Below are 26,358 nucleotides of genomic sequence, written 5' to 3' on the forward strand. Positions count from 1 at the left end.
TCCTAGATTGTATACTCGATTGCAAATAGAAAAATAACTCAAAATGTGAAAGGGACGATGCAAGCTAAAAGATGGACCCTTTCACACATGTACGCGAAGCACAGAAACATATTAGTGATTTATTTTGGATTGAAAAAATTCTCGCATATTAAGCTGTTAAGCGCTTCCTTTTGTACGATTGAAAAACTGCAGTGATATTCAAAATTTTCAAATCAATTTCGCGAAACAAGACAGGAGATGGATGTGCAGCGATATAGAATAAAGTTTCATTGTCACACTTTTGCATAAAGCACGGGAAGAATTTATGCCTCCCCCTTTGAGCAGAAATTACTTGCTGAAAAGCGGGAGAAATGCATTTGGGGACTTGGGGAGTCAAGGTAACACTCTTCCCGCTCCAAACAGAAGAGCCGAAATCTTACTTTTCATACTCTTTACACCCATGTATACTTCATAATTTCTGGCAAGAATAAACGAATTATAGCCGGAGAGGGGAAAGCCTAGTAGAAACAAGGTATGGGAAACAAAGGGGAAAGGCAGTTTCGATATTTTTTCCGCGCGGAGCACTAAACAAAATTTTGTATGAAGAGCGAGAGAAGAACGTCTCGTCAGGTTTTTATTCTTTTGATAAAAATGAAAGGAAAAACAGTAAAACTACAGCCTTCTTCCCTTTTCTCCCTTCGCTTTTTCTTTTTCTCCCCCCTTTTTTCTTTTTGGGGGCACTGCCCCCACCGCCCCCAGGCTAAGCGCCTGGACATGACGGAGAGGGGTGTGATTATGGAGAGAGAGAGGAAGGGAGAGAGAGAAAGAGAGAGAGAGAGGGGCATGAAGAAAGGGAGGAAGAGAGGGTGTACTTAGCTAGCTTGAAATGCATTTAAATGAAAACAAGAAGCTATTGGATAAGGACATAGAATGGAATAGGGTATGATAAAATTGCATCGTATTTCAAAAAGGCAAACAGCAGAGACTGTATGAACGATACTACGATTACTGACACCCCCCCCCCACCCCCTATCTCTCGTCTTTCGCCTTTTCCTTCCCCTTTCTTTCTCCATTTTTCTATTCAGTTTGTATCTCTATACCTCCATGGTATAACTCATATTGGATTTTCCCACGACAAACTTACGTGAATGGGATACTCTCGCGGGCATACCTTCGAATTTCGGGCTTAATAAAAAAAAACCAGCTTGTGGAATGTCAGTTTTCTAGGCTATTTTTGCATTCAATGTTTTATTTTTTCTCCAGCTAAATGAAATAAGGTAATTATACAAAGAGAGTGAGAGGAGTTTTCTCATAGATATTAACAGTTATATTTGTATGATGTGCAGTATCTGTGTTGTTAACGGATTTAAAAATAAAACTAACACAATCAAGATCCGTGAACGTTGGAATATTCACTGCTGACTATAGCCTTTGGGCAAGCCATCGTGCGCTACTTGTCCGCCCAAGATATATGGTTTGGAAAATAGACTAGGGCACTGTTCGTTAACTGATGACTGGCACGCCTCGAATTCTAGTCTATGCATGCAGACCAATTTATGGCTCATTTTGGGAAATATCAGAGCCGAGTGCCTTGGCTAAAGGATAAACACTGACACACTTTACACTACTGTGTGAAAGGTGTTTCAATGTGAACATATTTTTATTCACTGAGATGAATGTATTACCTTTCTGGCGGGGATTAGGGGGTCATCGGGATGCAGAGAATATAAAATAAAAATGTATTTTGGGGGATAAATTTTGCATTTTTAATCTGGTTTTTGTTTCCACTTTGATATAGATCCTCTTTCCAATCATTGAATGACGAAACATTCCAAGATATGATCTTTGTTGGTAGCTTTCTGATGTCTTACCTCTTACTTTGTAATATAAATAATCTTTTGATGAAAAAACCCCTTCAAAATGCAAAAAAGGTGAACGGTTAATCTTTAGACTGACTTTTAAGTTGTTTTGCTATCCCTCGCAAACGATGGATGCTGAAATACCTACATACGTATCCTATCACGTTCCCTTGTATTCTTCCATCCAGCAATTCCAAGAAGTAAAGGACAATCGAAAAACATCTCTCTCCCCCTTCATCCCCCTCCATCTCTCCCCCACTATATATATAAATATCTCTCTCCCTTTCTTGGCAAATAGATTATGAAATAATTCAAGTCAAGTCTTCAAAACTTCTTGGTTGCATTAAACATTCACATGGTGCCAGGGGCGGATTTCGGATTTTCCGGGGGGGGGGGCTTTTTTCCCCGAGGAAAATCTAACAAGCAAAAAAAAAGGTTTTCACACAAAAAAGTAGGTCATTTCGTCCACGGAAATTTGATGAGCAAAAAATAAAATAGGATAAAATAAGGTCCTCATATCTTGTGTATGAACGATCTGTGCCCATTAAAAATGTGTGCTGTAATTTTCAAAAGAACGGCATATTTTCATTTAAGATTTTGATTATCGCTCTCTAAGAGGGGGGGGGGGGGTCGGAAAGGGCACGGGCCGGATGTGCCCCCCCCCCTAGATCGGCCACTGCATGGTGCACATGATAAAAGTCAACGTCTTGCAGCTGATTATCGCGTTAGGCAAACAACAATTTTCATTACTAACAGTCAAACTAACACGTCATCATCATGAAATTCACTAGAAAACATGAATTTTACTTTTCATATTTCAGGTTTTTCTCTCTCTCCCCCCAGGGTGACAATTAAGAATATTCGATCTTGTTTGCTAGAAATAATAGCGAATATTCCCCTTCGGGATTCGTAGGATGATTAGCGGCTAAGCCACGCACATTGTAAATTTCCGGGGTCTTATAACATGTCAATCATTTCAAAGTATGAATACGGCATTAGCTGTCTGCAGGGTGTTTTCCATCGTTAAAACGAAGTATTATTTTGGAATTATTCCCTAAAATTTCCAAGAATAAAATATTTTAAATATGATCACCTGAATTTACAAGACCACTCTAACAACTGTTTGACTTATTCATGACCTGAATCAATTAAGTTGAATCGCATTTTTATTTTCTACATTGTAAGAATAAGTAGACCAAAACATGCTAAATGATTCGGGGTCCTCATCGACGATATTTCTGACCGTCACTGATAATGAATGAGACATACATCTATTATTCATTAATAAAAATACCAAGTAAACAAATATCTAATGACATGTAATTTTTGTTCATATTTCAAATCAAATTTGTCTGTAAACTCACGTCTTTTTTTTATACGCGCTGCAACCCCATATTATATATATTTTTTGCCAAGATCTGGGAATTTCCCGACTTCTTCCCATTGTTATTTCTTTATCTCTCTCATTTGTAAGAGTAGAGTGCTATGTATATGGGCGTGTATTACAGTCACATGGTTAGAACGTGGACATTTCCGTTACAAGTCGCCTGGTAGGGAGTCTAATTAGACGGTCGGAAATAGTCGCTATAATAGGCGCAAATTATTCCTCAGTTGTTGATAGAAGAAATGAAATAAATTGTTTTTGCCAGTAAAGGTTGCCTGGGCCTTCATGGTATGCTAGGGCGCAGACAAAGCATGACTAGAATTCACGTTTTGAAAGGGCGAAGTATATATCCCAGGAAACAAACTATTCTTGCTGCATGTACGTGATTTTCTTATCAATTTTAAGATTTATTAATGTTTGTAGGTTGAATATTGAAAGAAAGTATCCAATTTATAAACAGACGACGTATATAGCTTAGTAAACAGCCTAGATTTGTTTCTTTCATGTTTGCATACATATTTATATACTTATTTTCATTGAATTGTTAAGGCCTTTAGGTAACATGGAGGATTTATAATTTCCTTTTTATCTGATAATTGTTATTTTGCAGCTGCTTCACCTGTTCATCATACTTTTCAAAATAAATTTTCACAATTCTACACTTATCATCATGATTCCAACCTGCCCAAATAATGAAACAATGAAAATAATGTGTGTATTCTTCATTTCATCATCCCCAACTTTCATATTCATACACAGGAGTTTTGTTATGTATTGTTTTTATGTTATTACGTCTGTAATAACGTAAAAATAATAACGTGAGATATTGACATATACATTGCTTTCAAGATAATTATACAACAATACATTCAATTAAAAGAAATATACATGTATATGCAAACATCAAAGAAACAAATCTATGCTCACTTCTTTTGTGTACAATTGGAATGTTAGCTGATTCTCGAGTGAAATCTACGTTATTGACCCTTTGCCAAAGATGTTCTCAAATTTCCAAAGGAAAATTAAATAGGAGATAATCAAGGGGCTCTATTGTTAATGATTAGGCCGGTCTGATAATTAAAATTTCGGAATGTTTCTACTTGTCATTTTCCTGCTCTATTATCATGCTTATACTTGAGTTGTTTTAGTCTCCTGAAAAGTAGAGAGGTGTAAATTCTTCATGGAAATAAGATGAATTTTCAACCATGGAAATCCGTCTCCATGTTTAAATCCTTGACAAATATTAGATTTTTGATAATTTCCATTACTGCTTGTATTCAGTGGCGTACCATGGGTCACGGTATGGGGGGGGGGACACCAGCAACAAAATTTAGTCACTTACAGAGCGCGCTTTATAGTTGCCAGGTATACTGACGTAATAGAGACATTTTAAGGACAGTGCCATTAAACGGATATGTATCTCACTGATCACATAATGCGAGCGCGAAGCGCGAGCTTAAATTTTTTGAAAGTCAGACCTGAAAAAAGACACACCTGTCTCGATAAACAAACAATATTTACCCCAAACATGGACGTTGTTAAGGACTATATTTTAGGAATCAATTAAGAGTATACATTATCTCACCATAGTCATCTAATGAGAGTGCCAAGCGCTTGCTGATTTTGTTATAATGCATCTAAACTCATGAAGCACTTGTAGTTATTGTAATCATGATTAACATACGCATCTCACTCTTCAAATATTGCGAGCGCGAATCGCGAGCTGAAATTTTTGTATATATTGACCCCAAGCAATGCGAGCACCAGGAACAATGAAGACACTGGCCCTGCACAAATTATGTTTCACAAAGTTATGATTTTTTAGTATAATATAACATAACAATTATAATATTATATAACATTATAGTTAGTAATTTCTTCCCCCCCCACTATGTTTCTCTCCCTTTCTCCCTCTTTTTCGCCCTTTCTCATTTTTTTTGAGGGGGGGGCACGTGCCCCCATGCCCCCGTAGTTACGCCACTGCTTGTATTGATTAGGTGTAAATTTCGTGTAGCATTCCAAATTACATCAATGAAGCAAATGATGTCTTTTATTCATTGTTGATGTAATCACAACGATAGTGTTTTCCCAGTGTTGATGGTTATGGACATTTTCGCGGTGAAATCTGTTGTTTTCATTATGCACATGATCGAACTGATGATATTGACCCGTAAACGCTCGATTGATTATATCGGTAACAAACTGCGGGATGAGGAAATGACGGACTAATTTTATTTTATGTGCCCTACGTCTATGGGATTTTCTTGAAGCATCTGTTCATTATCAATGAAAAAAAATATGACCCGTTCTTTGATTTTTAAACATTTTTTCGAGTTATTTTCTTTAGTGATATAAGAAAGCTACGGACTCACATGACTTAAATTGTAACTGTACATAACAATACAATATGAAAGCCCACCTCCGTGCAAGGAATCTTTTGGGTACGCCTCCACTGAGGAGGATAAAGAGATTATATTATTGATGACTTCCGGCGGTGGCGACGAGGACTTTATTGATGAGAATATTTTCATCTTTGAAGGATGACATTTAAACTTTATGAAAAGGCAATTAAGATGTCATTCGCTTTGTTATAATTCACAGTGTGCGAGGAAGAATGGTCCAGCAATAATGATCAAATTAATATCCTTCTCTCCAATTACCCCTTCCCCTTCCCCGTCTCTCCCTCTCTCTCTCTCTCTCTCTCCCTATCTCTCTCTGTCATAAGCATCACACACAGCAAAAACTGTGGTGTTAACCGGTGTACATAGAGGACCACACCAGTTATTTTACACCGGTGTTAAATTGATGGTGTTAGTTTTACACCTAAAGGTGTTATTACAACACCTATGGTTGTTACATTTACACTCCTTGGTGTTATGTTCAATCTGTAGGGTGTTATTTTAACACCTCAGGGTGTGGTCCCATTAACACCAATTGGTGTCAGTTTTAACACCAGTTTTTACAGTGCAAGCTCAAAGCTGACATGTTTGTAATGCACTATGTTCGTGGCTATAATTTTCATTTCATTTGTCCCCATTAAGCATAAGAAAAATAAATCCTTTTCAAAATATGACATCTTAAAATTGTTTGTTCAATATTAGTTCATTATCTATTTTTCATTGTCAATTCGGCAATTCACCTACTTCACGACTATTTGAAAAGGCTGAGTTTGCATTTGATGTAATTTTTGCCTTTTCAGGATAATCCTGATCTAAATTATCGGAAAGGTTTATTAATTTTCTCACTTGGACATGTGATATTAAGTGACATGATTCAGACCCCATCCGATGAACTCATTTCCCTTCCATCCACCTATAACGCCTCCTTCAATTTAAATCATTCACAAATTTGCAAATTTTGACTCAAGTTATGTCATGCTGTGATGGTCTTCTGCAAGGAGAATCCTAACAAAGTGAGAAGTTACTTTGTTTGTTTGCTTGAAATTTATTTCTGCGTTCAACATGTTCAACATAATACAACATAATCAATTATTACATAGATTTTACATAAATATACATTTTAGACACACGTATCATTTACAATCTCTTTCTGAATATAAAAAAAAACATATGAAAAATATTATTTAACTCAATTTCAGAACGCAGGAGACCGTCGTCATGAGCGACCTGCTTGAAGTTGACGACGGCCTCAAGGTAAAAAAAGCGACATGTAAAACTTACACATTTTTTAACAAGAGGTCATGAGGGTGTAGTGCAAGTGCATGTGTAGTGCAAGTGCAAGTGTAGTGCAATTACATTAGAAGAGGAGGGGTCAAAATTCATCATTAAAAAAAATACAAGTATAGTCAATGTGGCGGATTTGAATACAATGATATTAGGTTGCGCTTCATAGTGGCTTTAAAGGAATAAAGTGAGGAACACATTTTTGTAGTTTCAGGTAAATTATTCCATAAGTCGGGGCCATGGTGTCTAATTGATTTATGAGTTATTAATAACTTTGGGTTTGTTAGGTGAAAATTTCCAGAAATACGGGTAGGGTATGTGTGAATTGTACTGTTTAGATTAAATAAATTTTGAAATGAGGAGGGAAGTTGGTGTTTTTTGTATTTGAACATAAAAACTGCAACTTGCATGACATTCAAATCAGAAACCTTCAATGTTTTGAGCTTACAGAATAGTGGATCAGAATGAGAAAAATAAGACGATCCTGTGCAGATACGAAGAGCTCGCTTTTGTAAGGTGAGAATAGGGTTGAGTTTGGTAGTTCCACAATTGGCCCAAACAATATTACAATATGTTATGTAAGGAAGTACTAGTGTATTGTATAGTAAAAACAGAGTTACTCGTGGTAACATAAACTTTAACTTATTAATAATTCCCACGCCTCGAGAAATACATAGTGTAACATGATTTATGTGATTATTCCAGGTTAAATTCTCGTCAATAATGACACCCAGGAATTTCGAACTCTTCGTTTCTTCGATTGTATTGTTGTCAATGTTAATATTAATTGGATTATTATTCACATGGATATTGTTATGCTTGAAATGTATAAAATGGGTTTTCTGAATATTGAGAGAAAGTTTATTGCATTTAAACCATTTCGAAATTTTTATTAGTTCGGCATTCAAGATATTTTCTAGAGACTTAAGGCTCTTATGAGAATAAAATATGTTAGTGTCATCTGCAAATAGGACAAAAGATAACAGTGATGATGTATTGATTATGTCATTGACGTATAATAAAAACAGAAGTGGACCCAGGATAGATCCCTGGGGGACACCACATTTGATTGGAAGAGACCGTGAGTTTATACCATTAAAAGTCACATACTGTTTTCGATTGCTTAAATAACTTTTAAACCATACGAGTGCCGAGCCCCGAACACCAAAGGAATACAATTTCGAAAACAATATATCATGATTAAGAGTGTCGAACGCTTTACTAAGGTCTAAGAAAATACCAATAATGTGTTCTTTTTTGGCCATGGCTTCTGTAATTTTATCATATATCTGAACCAGAGCTAGATCCGTGGAATGATTTTTTCGAAAACCATACTGGTTTGGATTTAATATTTTATGGAAGTTTAGAAAATTATATAATCTATTATAAACAATTTTTTCTAAAACTTTGGATATACTAGGGAGAATGGAAATAGGACGGTAATTAGTGATTTCATGTTGGTCATCTTTTTTGAAAATTGGGGTTACTTTGGCTATTTTTAACAAGTCTGGGAAAATACCGGATTGTAAAGACTGGTTAAATATGTGTGTTAGTGGATCAGCAATGAAATGGATTATTTCCTTTAAAAGTGAAGTGTTAATGTTATCATGACCTTTGGATTTCGAAGAATTTAATGATTTAGCAATATTAATGATTTCATTCGGGTTTGTCGGTCTTAAAAATAAAGAGTCTTGAATCAGTTCTGAAAAGAATTCAGTAAAATGAGCATTATTCGGAGTAGCAATTTGGGTGGCAAGTTGAGGACCAATATTAGTGAAGAAAGAATTAAAGCTATCGGCATAGTTGTTAGAATCTGTGATTTTGTTACCATTGAAAGTAAGGTTATCTTTAGGTATAGTCTCGTTTTTTGTTCCCATAATTTCTTTTATAACTTTCCATGTAGCTCCTGAGTTGGATTTTACCTTTTGTAATTTGTTTGAGAAATGTAACTTGCGAGAAAAACGAATTAACTTTGTTAATTGTTACGATACGTTTTGTACACAACTAGACTTGTATCCGTAGGGTTTTTCAAATGTTGTTTATAAAGTCGGTTTCTTGTTTTTATAGATTTAAGTATACCTTTCGTTATCCATGGGTTTATGGGTGTATTACGTTTACGTTTATTTCTTACAAGTGGAATGTTTTTATTGTAATAGAATTGTAGCTTTGAATTAAAATATTCATATGCAGTATTCACATCATTTGTATTTAGGATATCATTCCATTCTTCGAATAATAAATCTTGTTTTAACATTTCAATATTACGAGGGGTTTCTTTCCGATACATCAAATGCTGTGGTGGTTTAAAACGAGTCAATGATTTTCCACACACAGTAAATATAGGCAAGTGATCAGATACTTCGGAATACAGCAATCCTCCAGTTATCTTTTTGTCGTGTATATTAGAAAATATGTTATCAATTAAGGTTGAGGAGTGTATGTTAATTCTAGTTGGTCTGTTAATGAAAGAATAAAATCCAAATGAATTCATCAGTTGCAGAAACCTATTAGAAAGATTGTTCTGATGCAATGGAAGAAAGTTGACATTAAAATCACCGAGAAAATATATCTGCTTATTTTCGTTTGCTAATTTGCTAACGCATTGCTCGAAATTATCATAAAATAGATCAAAGTGAGTATCAGGAGCTCTATATATTACACCTAAAATTAAGTTTTTGCATTGAAGATTGTCAATTTCAATAAAGAGAACTTCTGTTTGATCAAATTTAATATCATTTCGAATTTTGAAATTTAAATGATTGGCTACATAAAATGCGACGCCACCGCCTCTCTTTCCTATACGATCAGCTCTGACTAAATTATAGTTAGGTAAATTAAACAATGGTGGGGAAGATTGGTGTAACCATGGACCTACCAGCTGGTAGGTCCATGGTGTAACCAAGTTTCACTTATTCCAATTGCAGTGAATCTAAAATGTTTCAATGAATCGAGAAGATTTTGAAGATCATCAAAATTCCTGTTTAAGCTTCTGGCATTGATATGCAATAATTTAACATCTTCTATATCATCTTGAAATGTTTCACTGAATTCAGTAGGAGTATAATATTTGCTCTCAAAAGGATATTCATTTGTAGCGTTGTAAAAAATAAAAGGATTGTTATTCATCGCCATGATAAATTATTGAAACCCCAGAAGGGAAATGCAGATAAGAAAACATGTGTAGGTGCTTGTGCAGTTGCGTGCAGGTGCATATGCGAATATGAAAAGCAAGAAAGAGTTATCTGTGAATGGAAAACACCTGTCATGACCCACATAGGACGAGCTTGACTGAGCGGAGCCCAACCGTTATCAACATAGAAATAACATAAAACTTTAAAGAAGAAAGGTTGAACAATCCCGGATATCCGATAGTCAAGATAGTAAGATTGAAAGCCAATAACGAGTGAAATATACCACCCTTTCACACGGAAAATCGTAATTTGAATGATGATTCCAGTGAAAAATAAGGCTAATTACGAATTCTTAGCACGTGTGAAACCAAACCACGAACGCTAATCACGATCACAAATTCAAATTCTACTCAGGAGGTGAATTCCAGTTAAGTTTCACTCAAATTACGGTACGAATTTTACGTGTGAAAGGCTTGACCGCCAAAACATCTTTTGGGGGCGGAGCTTACGTGTTCTTTCAAGCACTTCCATAGATAATACAATTGTCATGCACTCATCGTATTGGTGCAGTGCTTTGATTGACACATTCCGCCTTTGCTCGGGAATTCGAATTCATATCACAGATTTCGAGCGAGCATGTGAAAGGTCCGATGGTTTAAAGACGAATTGTAATCATCATTACAGTGATCATACAAGAATCACGTGTGAAAAGACCCATAGTAACATTAAACAATGATTAGGAATTAACTTTACATAGAGGTTCTATATGGAAAAATGTATATAACATGGAGTATAACTGCTCACATAAAATATTTTGTATTAAAAAACAAGAAAGTGGAAAATTATTTTAAGGTATCGGGGGCACTCATCTTGCCTAAAGATCAGCGTCTATCGGTCTGTTCTATTGACTGGTCACTGGACTGACCAGAAGGTGGATGCATCTGAATCTCGACATTCCTCCTGATTAGGAAGCCATGATTTCACATCAGTGTGTTCGATCGATTAATTTAAAGGGCTGAATGAACTTTATAAGGTGACATAGAATGATTGATAGAATGACATGTAGAATAAATATAGTTACATGAACAATCGATGAATTTTACATAAATCCTGGACAAAGTTACGTACTATCTACAGAAAGAGAATCATAAATAAAGACACAAGCAGAAAACATAGAGAAAGTATTTTTTGTATTTATATATATTTGTATTTATTGTTTTTTCGAATCAAAACTGACATTCCCCTACATATTAAAGGTCAAGTCCATCTCAGAAAAATGTTGATTTGAATCAAAAGAGAAAAATCAGACAAGCACAATGCTGAAAATTTCAGCAAAATCGGATGTAAAATAAGAAAGTTATGACATTTCAAAGTTTCACTTATTTTTTAACAAAATAGTTATTTGAACGAGCCAGTTACATCCAATTGAGAGAGTCGATGATGTCACTCACTCACTATTTTCTTTTGTTTTTTATTGTTTGAATTATACAATATTTCAATTTTTACGAATTTGATGATTAGGACCTCCTTGCCTGAAGCACAAAATGTTAAAATAATGGAATTCCAGGTGTGCAGGGAGGAATGAAACTTCATTTCACATGACAATGACGAGAAAATAAAAATATTTCATATTTCATATAATGAAATACAAAAGAAATAGTGAGTGAGTGATGTCATTAGTTCCCGCCATTTGCATACCGACCGAGATGTGCATATGACTGTTTTGTGAAATGAAGCAAAACTTTAAAATGTCATAACTTTCTTATTTTACATCAGATTTTGAGGAAATTTTCAGTGTTGTTTGTTGAATTTTTCTCTTTTTATTCAACTCCAGTTTTTGTTGGGGTGGACTTGTCCTTTAACGAACAAGATCAACTTGCGTCACTTTCCATTCATTGGGTATAATAACTACATGGGCAATTTCATAAAATGGGAACGTCCGACCCCATATTTTTGGGACCTTCTTTCTGTCTCTGATTTCTTGTTCTTTTGACAGTCTGATGTTCTCAAAGGATTAAGTAAGATTTGAGAAAATGGGGGTCGGACGAACAAACACATTGATCATTAATCATGGAATAGCCCAAATGTATAATGTCGATTGAACGCTACCTATGATGATTGAGGGAGGGGGTGATAAAGGGAGAGACTCTCAAGCTATCCGGGTAAAGAAAATCTTGATTCATTTTACATGCAATTTTATTTTAACCAAAATTTTACATGCAATTTTATTTTAACCAACTACAGTTCATAATGTTAACTAACCTAATGGTTTTTAGACTGTCAATTTATTAGTTTAGCTGTATATACATTTAACATTTAGAGAGTAATTCTTATATACTATTAAAACAATATTATTAATAAATAATATTTTTAACAAATTGATGAAACTATAGTGATTATGACGTAATGTTGTTACGGAGTACAAAATGCATAATAATTTCATTGACCCATATTAAAACACGTTCGGAGACAAAATACTCTACATGCAAAGTTTAATCTGGACAGACATGTATCTACTTTGCCCTGTAATATACAATAAATTGTTCAGCTACCTTTATTTCAAACTCTGTACCAATACTTACATTCGATCGTATATCTTAGTGTTATACCAGAAGACTTGTAAGGAGATCATTTCATTTCAAAGTCACAGGGGTGTAGTGTGATAATATTCCCTTAGTTACATCATAGAGCTATTCATGGTTACATGTATATCATAGTATGGTTTTAAGACCTGTCTCTTTCATTTTGCTTCATAATTTAAAACCACAGTGTGGAGTACAATCCTTCCATCGTCTTTGAGATTAGCTAAAGTGCCTAAAGTATCCCACCCATAGCTCGTGATTCAGGATGAGAAAGAATAAAATTTGACTCGAGTGATGACAAGTTTTCTCAACGACTCATGGTCTTTGAAACCTTGACCCCATTCTTACAAACCAGGGTCAAATTCATCTTCATACTAACCATGCCAGACGGACAAACATGGTTATTTGTCGTATTACTCACTTAAAACCTCTTCCAACAATTCCTGGCTCATTTTCGGAAACAATTACATATGTCCATTTTTTGTATAGATATAAATGATTATTTCCGAAAATAAAATATAACATGACTTTTTTAATTATCGCATATTTAAAGAGGATTTAGAGTGTGAGGTAAGACTTGAATAATTATCTTGTATATCAGATATGAAGAATAGTGAGGCATCAACAGGAAATTATGGTCGGGAGAAAGGGAGGGATACAACAAAAATATGACGTCATATTTCCTATTGATTGAATGTTACAGACCTACCGCTTTGATACCCCTTTTCGCCCACATTTTGTCCCCCCCCAAAAATTTCTTGAAATATCCTAGAGGGCGCCATCCCTGCTCACGGTCTTTAGAGGAAAACATATTACATTAATTAATGACTGTAATAAATTAAAAAAATCGAATGAACAAACAAATTAAAATATTTGAATATGAAAAACATTAATTTTAGAAAGGCTTTCATTACAAAGAGTAAATCACCGAAGTTGCATATGTAAAAGTGTGTGTGTGTGGGGGGGGGGGCTGACCATACCAAAAAAATCACGATAGGACGGTAATTGTAACGATTTTTGTACATGGTTTGGGAAAAAACGATGGGGGGGGGCTTGAACCCGGACCCCTGCAAAAGTGTAAATGTTCACCTTTGGGATGGGCGGGGATGAGGAGTTCAATGGCCCCATCCCGAATGTCTTGCAATTCTTAAATTACTACATATTTTGGAGATCATTTTGGAATTAATTACTAATAAAAGGAAACAAATTCTGAGCGTTTCACTTTAAGATGTTTCATTTCTTACTATGTCAGCAGTAGTAGGTTTACTATGGCAGTACTCACTGATTATCTCCTTAAAGGACAAGTCCACCCCAACAAAAAGTTGATTTGAATAAAAAGAGAAAAATCTAACAAGCATAACAATGAAAATTTCATCAAAATCGGATGTAAAATAAGTTATGACTTTTTAAAGTTTTCCTTAATTTCATAAAACAGTTATATGCACATCCTGGTTGGTATGCAAATGAGGATACTGTGATGTCATCTACTCTTTATGTCTTTTGTATTTTATTATGTAAGATATGAAATATTCTAATTCCCCCCCCCCCCATTGTCAAGTGATACAACAATTAATTCCTCCCTGAAAATGTGGAATTAGCATTGTCTAATGCTATATGGTTCAGTCAAGTTGGTCCTTATTGTCAAATCTATAAAAAATGAAATATTGTATAATTCAATTAATAAAAAAACAAAAGAAATAGTGAGTCATGGACATCATCGATTGAGTCAAGTATTTATGCATATCACTGTTTTGTGAAAAATAGGCGAAACTTTAAAATGTCATAACTTTCTTACATCCGATTTTAATGAAATTTTAAGCATTATGCTAGTTTGATTTTTTCTCAATTTATTCAAGTCAATATTTTCTTGGGATGGACTTGACCTTTAACGACACCATAACATCATGCTTTCTTTGCATAGTTCACAAAGCATGTAATGTAGCAGTCAATATTCAATGTCATCAATGGTATACATATTTACACTTTACAATTTTTAATAAAAGATGCACTTATAAGAATCGACCCACGTAGCGGCATCAAGCTGTTTTGGTAATAAAGCTCTGCAGGGAATCTTGAGGTTGATTATAAAAAGAATCTATTCATTCATTGCACTTATAATATAAAGTCATTGACTCGTGTGACTTTGAGATAAATGGGTTTGAATTATGATTATTGTAATTACACGCTTGGAAATTAACAACATCGTAACAACCATTTCTCATTTATCGTTTGTAGGAAAGTAGCGTCAATTTTATAGCATTTGCCCGGCCCCACCTCTCTCTCCCTCTCCCTCCCTCTCTCCCTCTCTGTCTCTCTCTCTCTCTCTATATATATATATACTCCTCAAAAAGTTTGGAAATCTGATTTACTTTAATCGAATAGATCACTTAATTCTTTTCGAAATGATACCCTACATGATATGGTTTACATGGAGGTGCAGTGCCTTGAAATGTGGGGCAATGTCAAATTCAAAAGTTGCAAAATAACACAATATTGAAGGTCACTGTTCTTTATATTCCGTGGTGATGAGTGAATTTCTCAGCGGTTTCTTTAGTTTTCATGCACCTTAACATTAACATTTAATCAAATACACCTCTGCACCAGCAAACACATAACAAACATGCATGGGTATTTCAAACCATGTTATCTCACAGAACCATCACTGCATAAACCACAGCAAAACGTAAGAAAAAATGAAGAAGCAGGGCTTGATTTGAATGGATTTTCATCTCTATTGACAGAGACAAAAGATTCATGTTCTGTATTGACCATTCATGACTATTTATGCTAGCTATGATTAAAAAAATCACAGATTTCAATCACTTCTATTGGAACATGTATAAATGAATACCATTATTTTTTAATGAAAGTTTATTTATAACTCAGGAGAAAAACTTTTTATCCACTTTATATCATCAAGGCATGAAGAGATTATTCATAATATCTAATCAAAACAATAATATTTTTAATAAAATCACATTATTCTTGCAAAACCCAAAAAAGTACATGTAACCTACAGGCAGCAGACACTTTAAATCCTCTACTCCATTTTTATAACTGGACTTACAAAATTTACCTAGTGATTTTTTTTCTTTACTACACATTTCATTTATTGATAGGAAACTCAATAACTCATTTTTTTACGTCACAATCCAAAATTTTGTTTAAGAGAGCAATTAAGAAAATGAAGTATGATTTTAAGAGTAAAAATACAAAATAAAATAGAATTATCTTAGTAATGAAATGTATGATATTAAAAATGATGTCAGTGTAAGGGTTATATTTTCGGTGTTTTTAATTTGTTAAAATGAATTCTAAAAATCAATAAACTAATATAACAAGATAGCTAAAATGAAATCTTATTCAAATGAAGAAAAGTTAGATTTTTAATTTTCTTTTTTAAGTAAAAAAATCGCCAACCCTACACTGTAAAAAAAATATTTGGTAAAATATTTACCACCAACCAACGTGTCCAACCAATTGGGGTAGTATTTTACCCAATGCGGGAAGCATATTGTCCACTAAGGTTTAAAAAATAAAGAGTGATTACATAAGAATGGGCAAAATTTTCATCACACTGGACAAATAAAAATGCCCAATGTTGGTTGGACAGATAATCATGGTGCATTTTTACCCAATATTTTTGTTAAGTGTATAGTGATTTCTGATCATGATACCAGGGGTAAAGAAATTCTATATTCCTCACTCTAGGAAAATTAGATTATAAGAAAATATAACGTTTCGAAAGTACCTCGGTCGTGAGAAGGATTTGAACAATCTGAACATGATGACTATCTTTATTTTGTAAGAAAACATCTCTTAGGCATGGAATGTCATTCCATCGATCAAAGTCCTACTATCAACCAATTTCGCTCTTTTCCATAACCATGATAACAAAGGGTATAACGACAAAAAAAGAAGAGAATGTACAGAGTCTTTAAACCATAGGTGATATCACTAATACATTTTATTGATTTCCCATGTGTCTTATTCATTATGTTCCAGATGTCATTGGCACAAAAAGCTTTAAGAAAATTGGCCTCCGCATTGCTATACAGTACATGTATATAATGGTATAAAACAACACCTTTCGTAGCAAAGAATTCTTTGAAATGTTTTTACTTGCTATAGACCTAGTTGTTTTCCGTCAATGCAATAAAAAGTTGATCTGCAAGCAATTAGAGAAAAACACGTTTTATGACTTAAACATTCACCAAAACATAAAAGCATTATAATTTTCAGATATAGCAAGAAGTAGTGAATATACGTTGAATTACAATCGTGACAGAACAGATACATGCCTGTATTACTGTTCATAAAAATCTTTTGTCGTATAGGAATAAAATGAGAATTTTTAGGAAATTTTCGGGAATTTTCAAAATTACAATTTTCTGATGAAATACCCCGGCAGATTTTGTCAGTAAGTGTAAAGCAAAATATTATGCGAACACAGTTGGACAAATTAAGGCAAAATTATAATGGATCCCATCTAAAAATTGATTTCCTTATATAGTGTTCAGAATGTCTTAATGAATCTGAATGAATGTCTTGTGATCGCAGTACACTGTACATTCCTTTCAGTAGGATGTACGGAACCAATACAGCACAGCCACCATCTCAACCTAGACTCAAACCACTTAATATTCCTAAAAACTAGTGAGCATAATTCTGTGATGTTTTTTTGGTTACACTTCGTAATTCTGAAGGTTCTTTATTCCGAAGGTTCGTAATTCCTAAACACGTAAATTGCCTATACCTCGATGTTCGTTAATCCGAAAACGTAAAAGGGTTCGTTAATCCGAACATTTTTGGCGTTATTCCGAAGGTTCGATAATCCGAAAACGAAATAAGGTTCGTTTGTCCGAAAACAAAATAAGGTTCGTTGTTCCGAAGGTTCGTTAATCCGAAAACGAAATAAGGTTTGTTGTACCTAAGGTTCGTTAATCCGAAAACGAAATAAGGTTCGTTAATCATTACGTTTTCGGACTAAGGAACCTTCGGAATTACGAACCTTATTTCGTTTTCGGAATAACGATTCTTCGGAATTACGAACCTTCGGAAATACGATCTTTCGGAATAACCAAACCTTCGGAATAACGAAGCTTCGGAATTACGAATGTATGCGGTTTCCCCCGTGTAAAATTAAGCTTATTTGTGTAGAACATGCTCTCTTATGTTACACATGTACAAACTTGTTGTATAATGTATTTATGTACAGTTTGTAAAAAAAATATTTTTACCCTTTTGTGTATACCCTGATTAATTAAGAAAAAAAAATGGAGACAGCTGTAGACACAAGGAAAGTATAATACAAAGTAATATCGATAGAATTTTTTTTATTTAAAAACACAATTCATCAGTTTGTGTGGAAAAATGAAAATTCCCTGAAACTTTACATGAAAATTTCCAAAAATTTCCGAAAAATTTGCAGCCCTTTCCAACCCTAATGAGATTGATACTGATCAATTTAATTGGTTAGCCTTTGACCAATGGGATCAATGTTGTTTGATCATTAACCAGTATGCCGTTGATCAATAGTATCTTTATTTTCAAAACATGTAAAAGGTCCGTTTGACACTTCTCTTGTTTACCAATAACATGTGCAGAGGTTAGGTAATTAAACATTGGAAGCTACCTTTAATTATTTCCAACTGTAAATTGGAGTCACTATTATCATTGGCCTGTTAGGGCCTATAATACATTGTATGGGGATAATTATATATGAGGTCATACCTTTGGGCCCCATGGACCGATTTGCAACAAATTTGGCTTGTGGGTTTTTTCTTTATCATGCTCTTCCAAAATATGGTATCAAAAAACGCTGAAATGTAAAAAAGCTATGCCAGCCTGACACTTGCACGATTTTGTGTCACGCATTGGCACGACTCAAGTCGTGCCAGTGCGCAAACTAGTCGTGAAATGGCGTGAAGTGTGCGTAAACACGTCGTGACATGTCGTGACTGCGTGCCATGTCGGGACGAGAATTTTGAAATGTTCAAAATTTTGGTCACGACAAGATTTAGCCACCGGGTCGTGAACTATGCGCAAACTGTTCGTGAACTCGTCGGAACGATGCGGGAGGATGCGTGCCAGTGCGTGGCAGTGCGCGCCATGCCACGACTGTCACGGATGGTTCACGAACAGCTCACGTCGTGTTCACGAATAGTTCAGCACGATACCGGCCGAATTGCGCAAACTCGTCGTGCCCATGCGGGAAGTGCGTAAACTATGCGTGAACTCGTCTTGCCAGTTCGTGTCAATGTGTACACTGACGGGCACGCATTCGTGAACTCGTTGTGAACTTGTCGTGAACTATGCGTGAACAAGTCGTAAAACAGTGCGGGAGCCTCCCAGTTCGTGCCTAAAAATGGCACGACTTGCCACTTGCCAATTTTGTCGTGAATATTCGCGATTTGGTCTATATGCGATGTCCCTTCAGGGCCACCTTCAGGGCCACCATATATTACAGCTTTGACAGGGCAAGCGCAACTAGTTGGAACTGAGCTGAAGCTAGCGGTTTGTTTTTGGCGAAGATTTGTTTGTATGCCATTTTGATTAGAGTTATGGCAAACTGTACCATAATCATCCCTTTTTCATATTAGAAGGATGCACATGAAAAATATTTCACATATGTATAAATTATTATTGGTAATAATTTTATTATGTGAGAAGTGAGATTTTTATTAATAGAGTAAATGGCGACAATAGTCAAATATGACTAATCGCCACTCAAACCAATATAAGAAGAAGAAGAAGATTAATAATGAGATAATAATAAACATGATAAATATAGAATTGAGATATACATGAATGAATAAATGAATAATTGTAGATCAGATACATCATCTTACAAAGCAAAATTATATATTTTTTCTTTATTTCATTTATATACCAAGTTATTATCTTGCCATGACATAGAATGGTGAATGTGGTGCCTTTCTACAAGTTAAGCTTCCATCTGCCGAATCGCTCGAAAATCAAATAGTTTTTTTTTTGTTCACTGTAACAAGTGCGGCATTCTTTGAGTTGATAATTATGTTGATAAAAAGGACTACAAGTTTTGTATCAGATAAGATTGATAGTGTGTATTTTCACAGTTATGTGATTGAGAAGTCACTATTCAATTATTTCTGATCTTTCAGACCGCTTCATTATGGCCACCGCACACCTTTCGACTGTTCGCGATCCGATTTTGGAACAAATCGCATTTTGCTCATTTTCTGAAAATGTCAATGGAACATCATGTTTGAGGATTAATTGAAAGAATATTAATATAACCATTTTCAAAGGTTGCAGGCATTTATTTTGGAGTAAAGGCCAAATTAGTTTCAAATCGTAGCCAATCGTACGACTGCTATGACGTCATTACGACTAGATATTTAATTCGCTCTTATTCTAAGAAGGATGATAGCATAATCACATTTTTGAACATATGTATTTTGTACGATGATTTAGAACATTACACAGTAAGATATTCCTAATCTCTATGTTAGCATCAAATTCTACTACAATCGTAAGGTGTGCCTTTACACATCCCTTTAACACTGCAGTCACATATACGGCGGCTGTTAGTCGAAAACAGACGTTTTATTCATTTCTATTCTAACCACTGTGGCTGGTAAAAAAAAAACAATGTTAAGACCGCCGCTTTTTGTATTTTTTCCATAATGATATTGAGATGTACAAACATGTAGTTACTTTGCTATTATTGTGGAAATAAATAAACTGAAAATTGAAAAATAATTCAATAACAAAAGAAAAGTAAGTGAGTGACGTCATCACGTAACTCATTTTCACCCTCTAAGGGGTGTACTTGATATACTGATACACTGGGTTGGGGGCACTGTAATCCTCAAAGGTTCAGTAATCAAGAAAAACAAAGTAAAATACCTAGAAAAGGGATGGGGAATAAAATATATGATACCCTTCTTTGCAAATGTCTCAATATCCATTTGAAACTAGCTTTTTAATTGAAAAGGATTAAAATTTCCGTTCGCTCGTAACGTTCTAGGGATTTTTCCCTTTGTAAAAGCTTTGTAAACGTGTTAATTTTAACAGCCCCCCGCCCCCCCCCCCCCGCCTGTCCATAACCGCGTCTAGTAATTTTACAATGAGCTAGGTCGAAAACATATTAATTATTCCCATATTGACTGGCTTATGTTTAACCCCTTATTGAAATACATGGTGAGAATGTATTAGCTGCTATCAATCATCAATGACTGATCATAAAAATGAGACAATCTGTCATTTTGAGCAACCTTATTGAACCAATGATTTATAGCAAAATAGAGAAAGGTTGAATAAATATCATTCGGTGTTGGGTTTTTATGAGCTGACACACACTAGGCTTTTGTGATTGGTTGGTGTAAAGAAATATTGGTTAGGGTGGCAACAAAACACAGAATGGAAAGCAAGCAATGATTTCATAACTTGAATTGAGATTTTGTGATAAGAGAAAGATAATTTTGGAGACAGAAACTCGACAATGAACAAAGAAACCATTCCCATATTAAAACCCTTACTCTGTTAAAAGAATAAATCTAAGTTGAGGAGGCTGAAATTAATCAAGGGATAAAAATGAGGGGAAGTTAACCCTGGCGAAAGTTGGATTGATTAAAAGCATCCAGTTTTGATTAAGATATTAGGAAAATTGACGAACATTTCTAAAAAGGATAACAGAGAAGCGATAGTTTTGTAAGCGTGTATGATGCGATATACATTTTGTAATTCTTACGAATAAATGAGGCCATTTTAATATTTGAAATAAATTTATTGCCACATCTTTCAAAATCTTGCATGAAAAAGCATGAATTAGAAAAAAAATACAATACTAGCAAAATGGTGATATACAATATATGGAATAGTTGTTGCTATGGTAGGCAAGAAGTGTGGATTTATAGGTCACATTAGTTATAAAAAGAAAGAACGGAAAGGAATATGAGAGGAAAGATTCCAACGTCAATCATGTTTGAATGATTGACAGGTTCTCAAACCGATTCGGTCACAATCAACCAATGAGTGATGATTGGTCACAATCAGTTGGTCTACTTATCACATAAGCTAAATCAATTTGGTCTCATATCAAGTCTGGTCAATTCAATACTGGACAATTTCTGCTTACTTTGTTTAGTATTTCAAATGAAAATTTGTTTCAGAAACAGTTCATAAACGCAAGCTTTAAATTGATAAAATGACCAATGGACTAACTGGCAATTAGACCAAAATATTATTAAACGAATTGCTTGTAGACAAAATAGGATGAAACCAAACAGATTATAGACATTGTGATTGTAGATCAATTTACCAGAATGACTCAAATCTCATTCATCTCCTGACATAATTGACTAGATTCTCGGTAATATAAATATAATTTCTTTCAAATATGACATCATTCCTTTCTATTTTAAAATTCAAAACTGTCTAATGAAAGTACAGGTAATTCAAATGTTTCAAGTCCTTAACCAATTTCTTTTACACAAACCATGATAAAGAAGCAACGATACATATTTATCAGTTTAAATGTACAACAGCTTTGCAACTCTTGTATTTAAAGGAAACCAAAACCCAAGAAGAGAAGCAATCTTATTGGAAAGAGTAAAATGAGAGGAAAAATAAAAAAAATTCATCAAAATCAGTTATGAAATAAGCAAGTTATGGACGATTAAAAGTCTTGTTATACTTACGATGTGGATCCTCAAATTGGCAAACGTGCTTCAAAATGGCTGATTTTGTGGACAACTCTCCATTTGTTTTGTACACATATTTTCAGATTTTCCCCTTTATTTTACATATTTCACATTATCTCCTCCTGACCTTGTTATATATGGTGTGGATTATATTTTCCCATGACATATGTTGTGCTCAGAAGGAGGCAACATGCAATTTGAAAGATAATGAGGAAAATCTGAAAATTTGTGTACAAAACAAATGGAGAGTTGTCCACAAAATCAGCCATTTTAAAGCACGTTTGCCAATTTGAGGATGCCCATAGAAAGTACAACAAGAGTTTTCAAACTCCCATAACTTGCTTATTTCATAACCGATTTTGATGAAACTTTTTTTAAATTGTTCCTCTCATTTTACTCTTTCCAATAAGTTTACTTCCTTTCTTGGGTTTCGGTTTCCTTTAAATGTTTTGTGTAAGAAAGGAATTAAGAAGCAGTATAATATATATTTATCTGAAGAATCATCTATTCAAGGTAGGACCGGGCTCTACTTGAACGTCATCATGAATTGACTTACTGACCCCTGTCCACACGTAGAGTATTGTCTTACTGTTCGAGATCGTGACTCTTGTCATATAAAACCTATAAAATTGAATCACAATGTTTGAATTGTCAACAAATCTCTACAATTTCAAGTCGGTTACTGTTACCTTCTTGCACAATGATATAGGGTGTCCAGAAAAATAACCGCCAACCCCTTCTATAGATGAGAAGAACACATACCGTAGTAGAAAATACCGGTGTTATAGATTTATTCAAATGAGCAGGCCTCCATTATCAATAGTAATCATCTAACACTTCTTGATCCGTTAAATCAGTATTACTGCTAGACTTTGAATTTGTGACGATGTGATGGTTTTGTTTCACCTAGCGTTCATTTTACACAGCTGGTGATAACTTTATCGGCATGACATCCCATCCCAGTATTTGAAAAAAAACACTTTATTTTGCGTTATTGTGGTGAAAATCGTTTTCAATAATGCTTTTCAACATCAAGTTGTTAAGCGGGGAATCATAAACAACTATATTATTCAGGCCTACTTATCTTTTAACAATTTAAGTTTGACTTATTTGTGTCAATGTATAATGAAAACACAACTTTATTTACCAGCGACCTTTAGGTATGAAATGTCTAAACAGACAGGATAGGACAAAATGAGGAAGATAAAATATGATTTACAAAGGAGGAATGCAAAAAATATATACATATTATTGAGGAAAAGGAACTTTAGACACAGTAGATCGATTTTGTATATGCCTAAACCAAAAGTTCTTCTATTAATTTGATCTATTTTTCTAATTTAAAGGAAAGTTTGAAAGAAATTAACTATTTTTTTATGATATGGTTTAAGCATAATGAATGGAAGCTATACGGTCATGTCGCTCATCATTGATCTGTCATCTTAGAGTAAAAAAAAACACACATACTTGAGGGGGCGCTGTTCCCTTCTTAAATTTACCCTAAATAATAATAATAATATGAACATTTGTAATGCGCCGGTATCCATCATAAAAAGAAGCTCATGGCGCAATAAAGAAAAGAAAAGGAAAAAGAAAAAGAAAGGAAGGAAGAAAGAAAACCTAAAAAGAGGGGTAGAATAACAATTACCTAAAAGCTTGCGTGAATAACCAGGTTTTAAGAGAACTTTTGAAAGTGGTGAGACAAGAAATATTGCGGATTTCTATTGGCAGTTTATTCCATAGGAAAGGCCCAGCATGTTGAAATGATCGATCCCCCATGAATTATGAGATTGTGGTACAGCGAGTAAGAATGAACTAGAAGACCTAAGGTTTCGAGAGGGATTGTATGGAGTAATCAAGGAAGAGTTGTATTGAGGTGCAGTTCTGTGAATGGAAAACAAGTATAGGAGGATTTTGAATTTAATGCGCTGTACAACAGGTAACCAGTGAAGAGATTTGAGAATGGGGGTTATGTGATTCCTCTTGGGGGACATGGTGACGATACGGGCAGCATTATGTTGGAGTTTCCTAAGGCGATCTAACTGAGATTGTGAAACATTATATACTAAAGCGTTGCAAAAATCAAGACGGGATGTAATAAGTGCATGTATAATTTTCTCTGTACTAGACTTAGTGAGATACTTCCTAATGAACCCTAAATTCCGTAATTGGTACTGTACTGATCGACATATACTAGAGACCTGGGTAGACATGGACATATTAGCATCAAACATAACCCCAAGATTTCTGCACTTATCTGAAACTCTGATTACAGAACATCCTACTTTTATGGAGCAAACATTAGACTTAGATAACTGAGCCCTAGAACCAAGCAACATGAATTCAGACTTAGCATCATTTACTTTAAGAGAGTGTGAGCACATCCAATCTAGTACATCATTAATACCTTCTGAATATCTTTCTTCTTTGTTGGATTAGTTTGAGTGATTGGATGTTTTAGGAAGAAAATAAAATTCACGTATTTTTTTTCTTCGACCCTGAATATTATGGCACACCTTATACGTGTAATAGTGTCTATCCATCAATCTTCAATGTCTGATCTGATAAACAAATGCAGTTATAAAAAGAGATTAATGTTCCCCAAATAATGTACAAAATTCACCTCTCTCGTTCTCTTAACATTTTTCTTGTTACTAATCTTTCCTTTATCGCTTACGTGCTGGTATGTTGCATTTGTTTTTTAAAAACTCCCTGGTCTAAGAGAAGTCTAGATCAAGTCTGTCAGTAAGGTACTTTTTATTCTCTTTGTAGATATTGTTAGCCTCAAGCTGATCAGATAAAATCAGAAATAGAAATGGAGCGGCAAATTATTCTGTTGCCATCCTAACAAAATAGGATTTGTATTACGCACGTATTCACCTTGCTAGGTGCTAAGTGCGCTCCTATATTACCCCGGCTATACCGATTCTTGTGCGCACAGCTTTTTGAGGAATTACTTCCTGCCGGTACCCATTTACCTAACCTGGGTCGAGTGCGGCACAGTGTGGAAATTTCTTGCTGAAGGAAAACACGCCATGGCTAGGAGTTGAACCCACGACCCTCTGTTTGGAAGGCGAGAGTCAGAACCACTAGACCATATAATTATTTTGAACAATTTTCGTTATTAAACCTTATGGCCCGTATTCTGAAGTCAGGTTTAACTTAGACCATGGTCTAACTCTGTGCTAAAATTATGGGAAGCCAAGAGTGTCAAAATTTTTATTAAGTTGTATGTTTCTTATGTTTACTCTGCTCTTTCCTGATTCATCGATGGTGAAGGCAATCATCTATTTATACTTCCTAGACAATTTATGAATGATTTGAGAGCTAAATGAGCTGAAATATGGTATCTCTACTGTTAGTGATTTATGCAACAAGTGGCTATCCATACTTAAACCACAACTTTAAACCTGAGTTTAAGTTAAACCCGACTTCAGAATACGGGCCTTTGTAAACCAGTATTTGGAGCGATTGTTCCAAATAAAAAGAAATTATGTCCCATGTCACCACGTTTATTTAATGTTTTCACCCCCTATTAGGTTTCTAGTCAAACATTTCCCCCATGCTTTCTCGGATTTCCACATCAACAAAACGTATAACCATGGTAACAGCGAGTAAAAGTCCTATGAAAATCAAGTCTAAATTCAATTAAGTCATTTTATGCGTTTAGTTATAATAATAATAATGATATACCAAGTATATTTCAGCGCCTTGAGCACATCATCAATGTGGATTTGGCGCTTTAGAAATACTCTATATTATTATTATTATTATTATTATTAGTTAACATGGTTAATGTTGACGCGCAGGTCTTATACTGGCTAAATGCGCATTGACATTATTCTCCCCTCCAAAAAAAATCTCAAAAATCGAAAGTAAGTAGTATATTGTATATACAATATAACACTTTTTGAAGGGAGGTCAAGTGGTACCAATTTAGCCAATCACAGCTCGTATTTTACGACCACTATTTACTACATACAGTATAATATCGTCTGAGAGGATTTAAATGAACAGTCATAATAATAATAACATTTGTAAATCAAACCCAATG

The 26,358-nt window shown here is 34.6% G+C and overlaps 1 protein-coding gene across 2 annotated transcripts; it reads right to left on the minus strand.

The window, feature by feature from the left end:
* Positions 1 to 8,386: 8,386 nt before the first annotated feature.
* On the minus strand, positions 8,387 to 10,154 carry LOC121406116. Of its 2 annotated transcripts, none has more exons than XM_041597136.1 (2): positions 9,805 to 10,154; positions 8,387 to 9,769 (listed from the first exon to the last, which is right to left on the minus strand). In XM_041597136.1, exons 1-2 carry the CDS (start codon positions 10,035 to 10,037, stop codon positions 8,881 to 8,883), a joined length of 1,122 nt encoding a protein of 373 aa, XP_041453070.1. In that variant the 5' UTR covers positions 10,038 to 10,154; the 3' UTR covers positions 8,387 to 8,880. The 2 variants fall into 2 exon arrangements, with proteins under 2 accessions (XP_041453070.1, XP_041453069.1); XM_041597135.1 differs by having other exon boundaries at positions 8,387 to 9,762; positions 9,798 to 10,154.
* Between the last annotated feature and the right edge of the window lie 16,204 nt (positions 10,155 to 26,358).

The sequence above is a fragment of the Lytechinus variegatus genome, chromosome 19 (assembly GCF_018143015.1).
Source record: "Lytechinus variegatus isolate NC3 chromosome 19, Lvar_3.0, whole genome shotgun sequence".
Lineage (NCBI taxonomy): Eukaryota > Metazoa > Echinodermata > Echinoidea > Temnopleuroida > Toxopneustidae > Lytechinus > Lytechinus variegatus.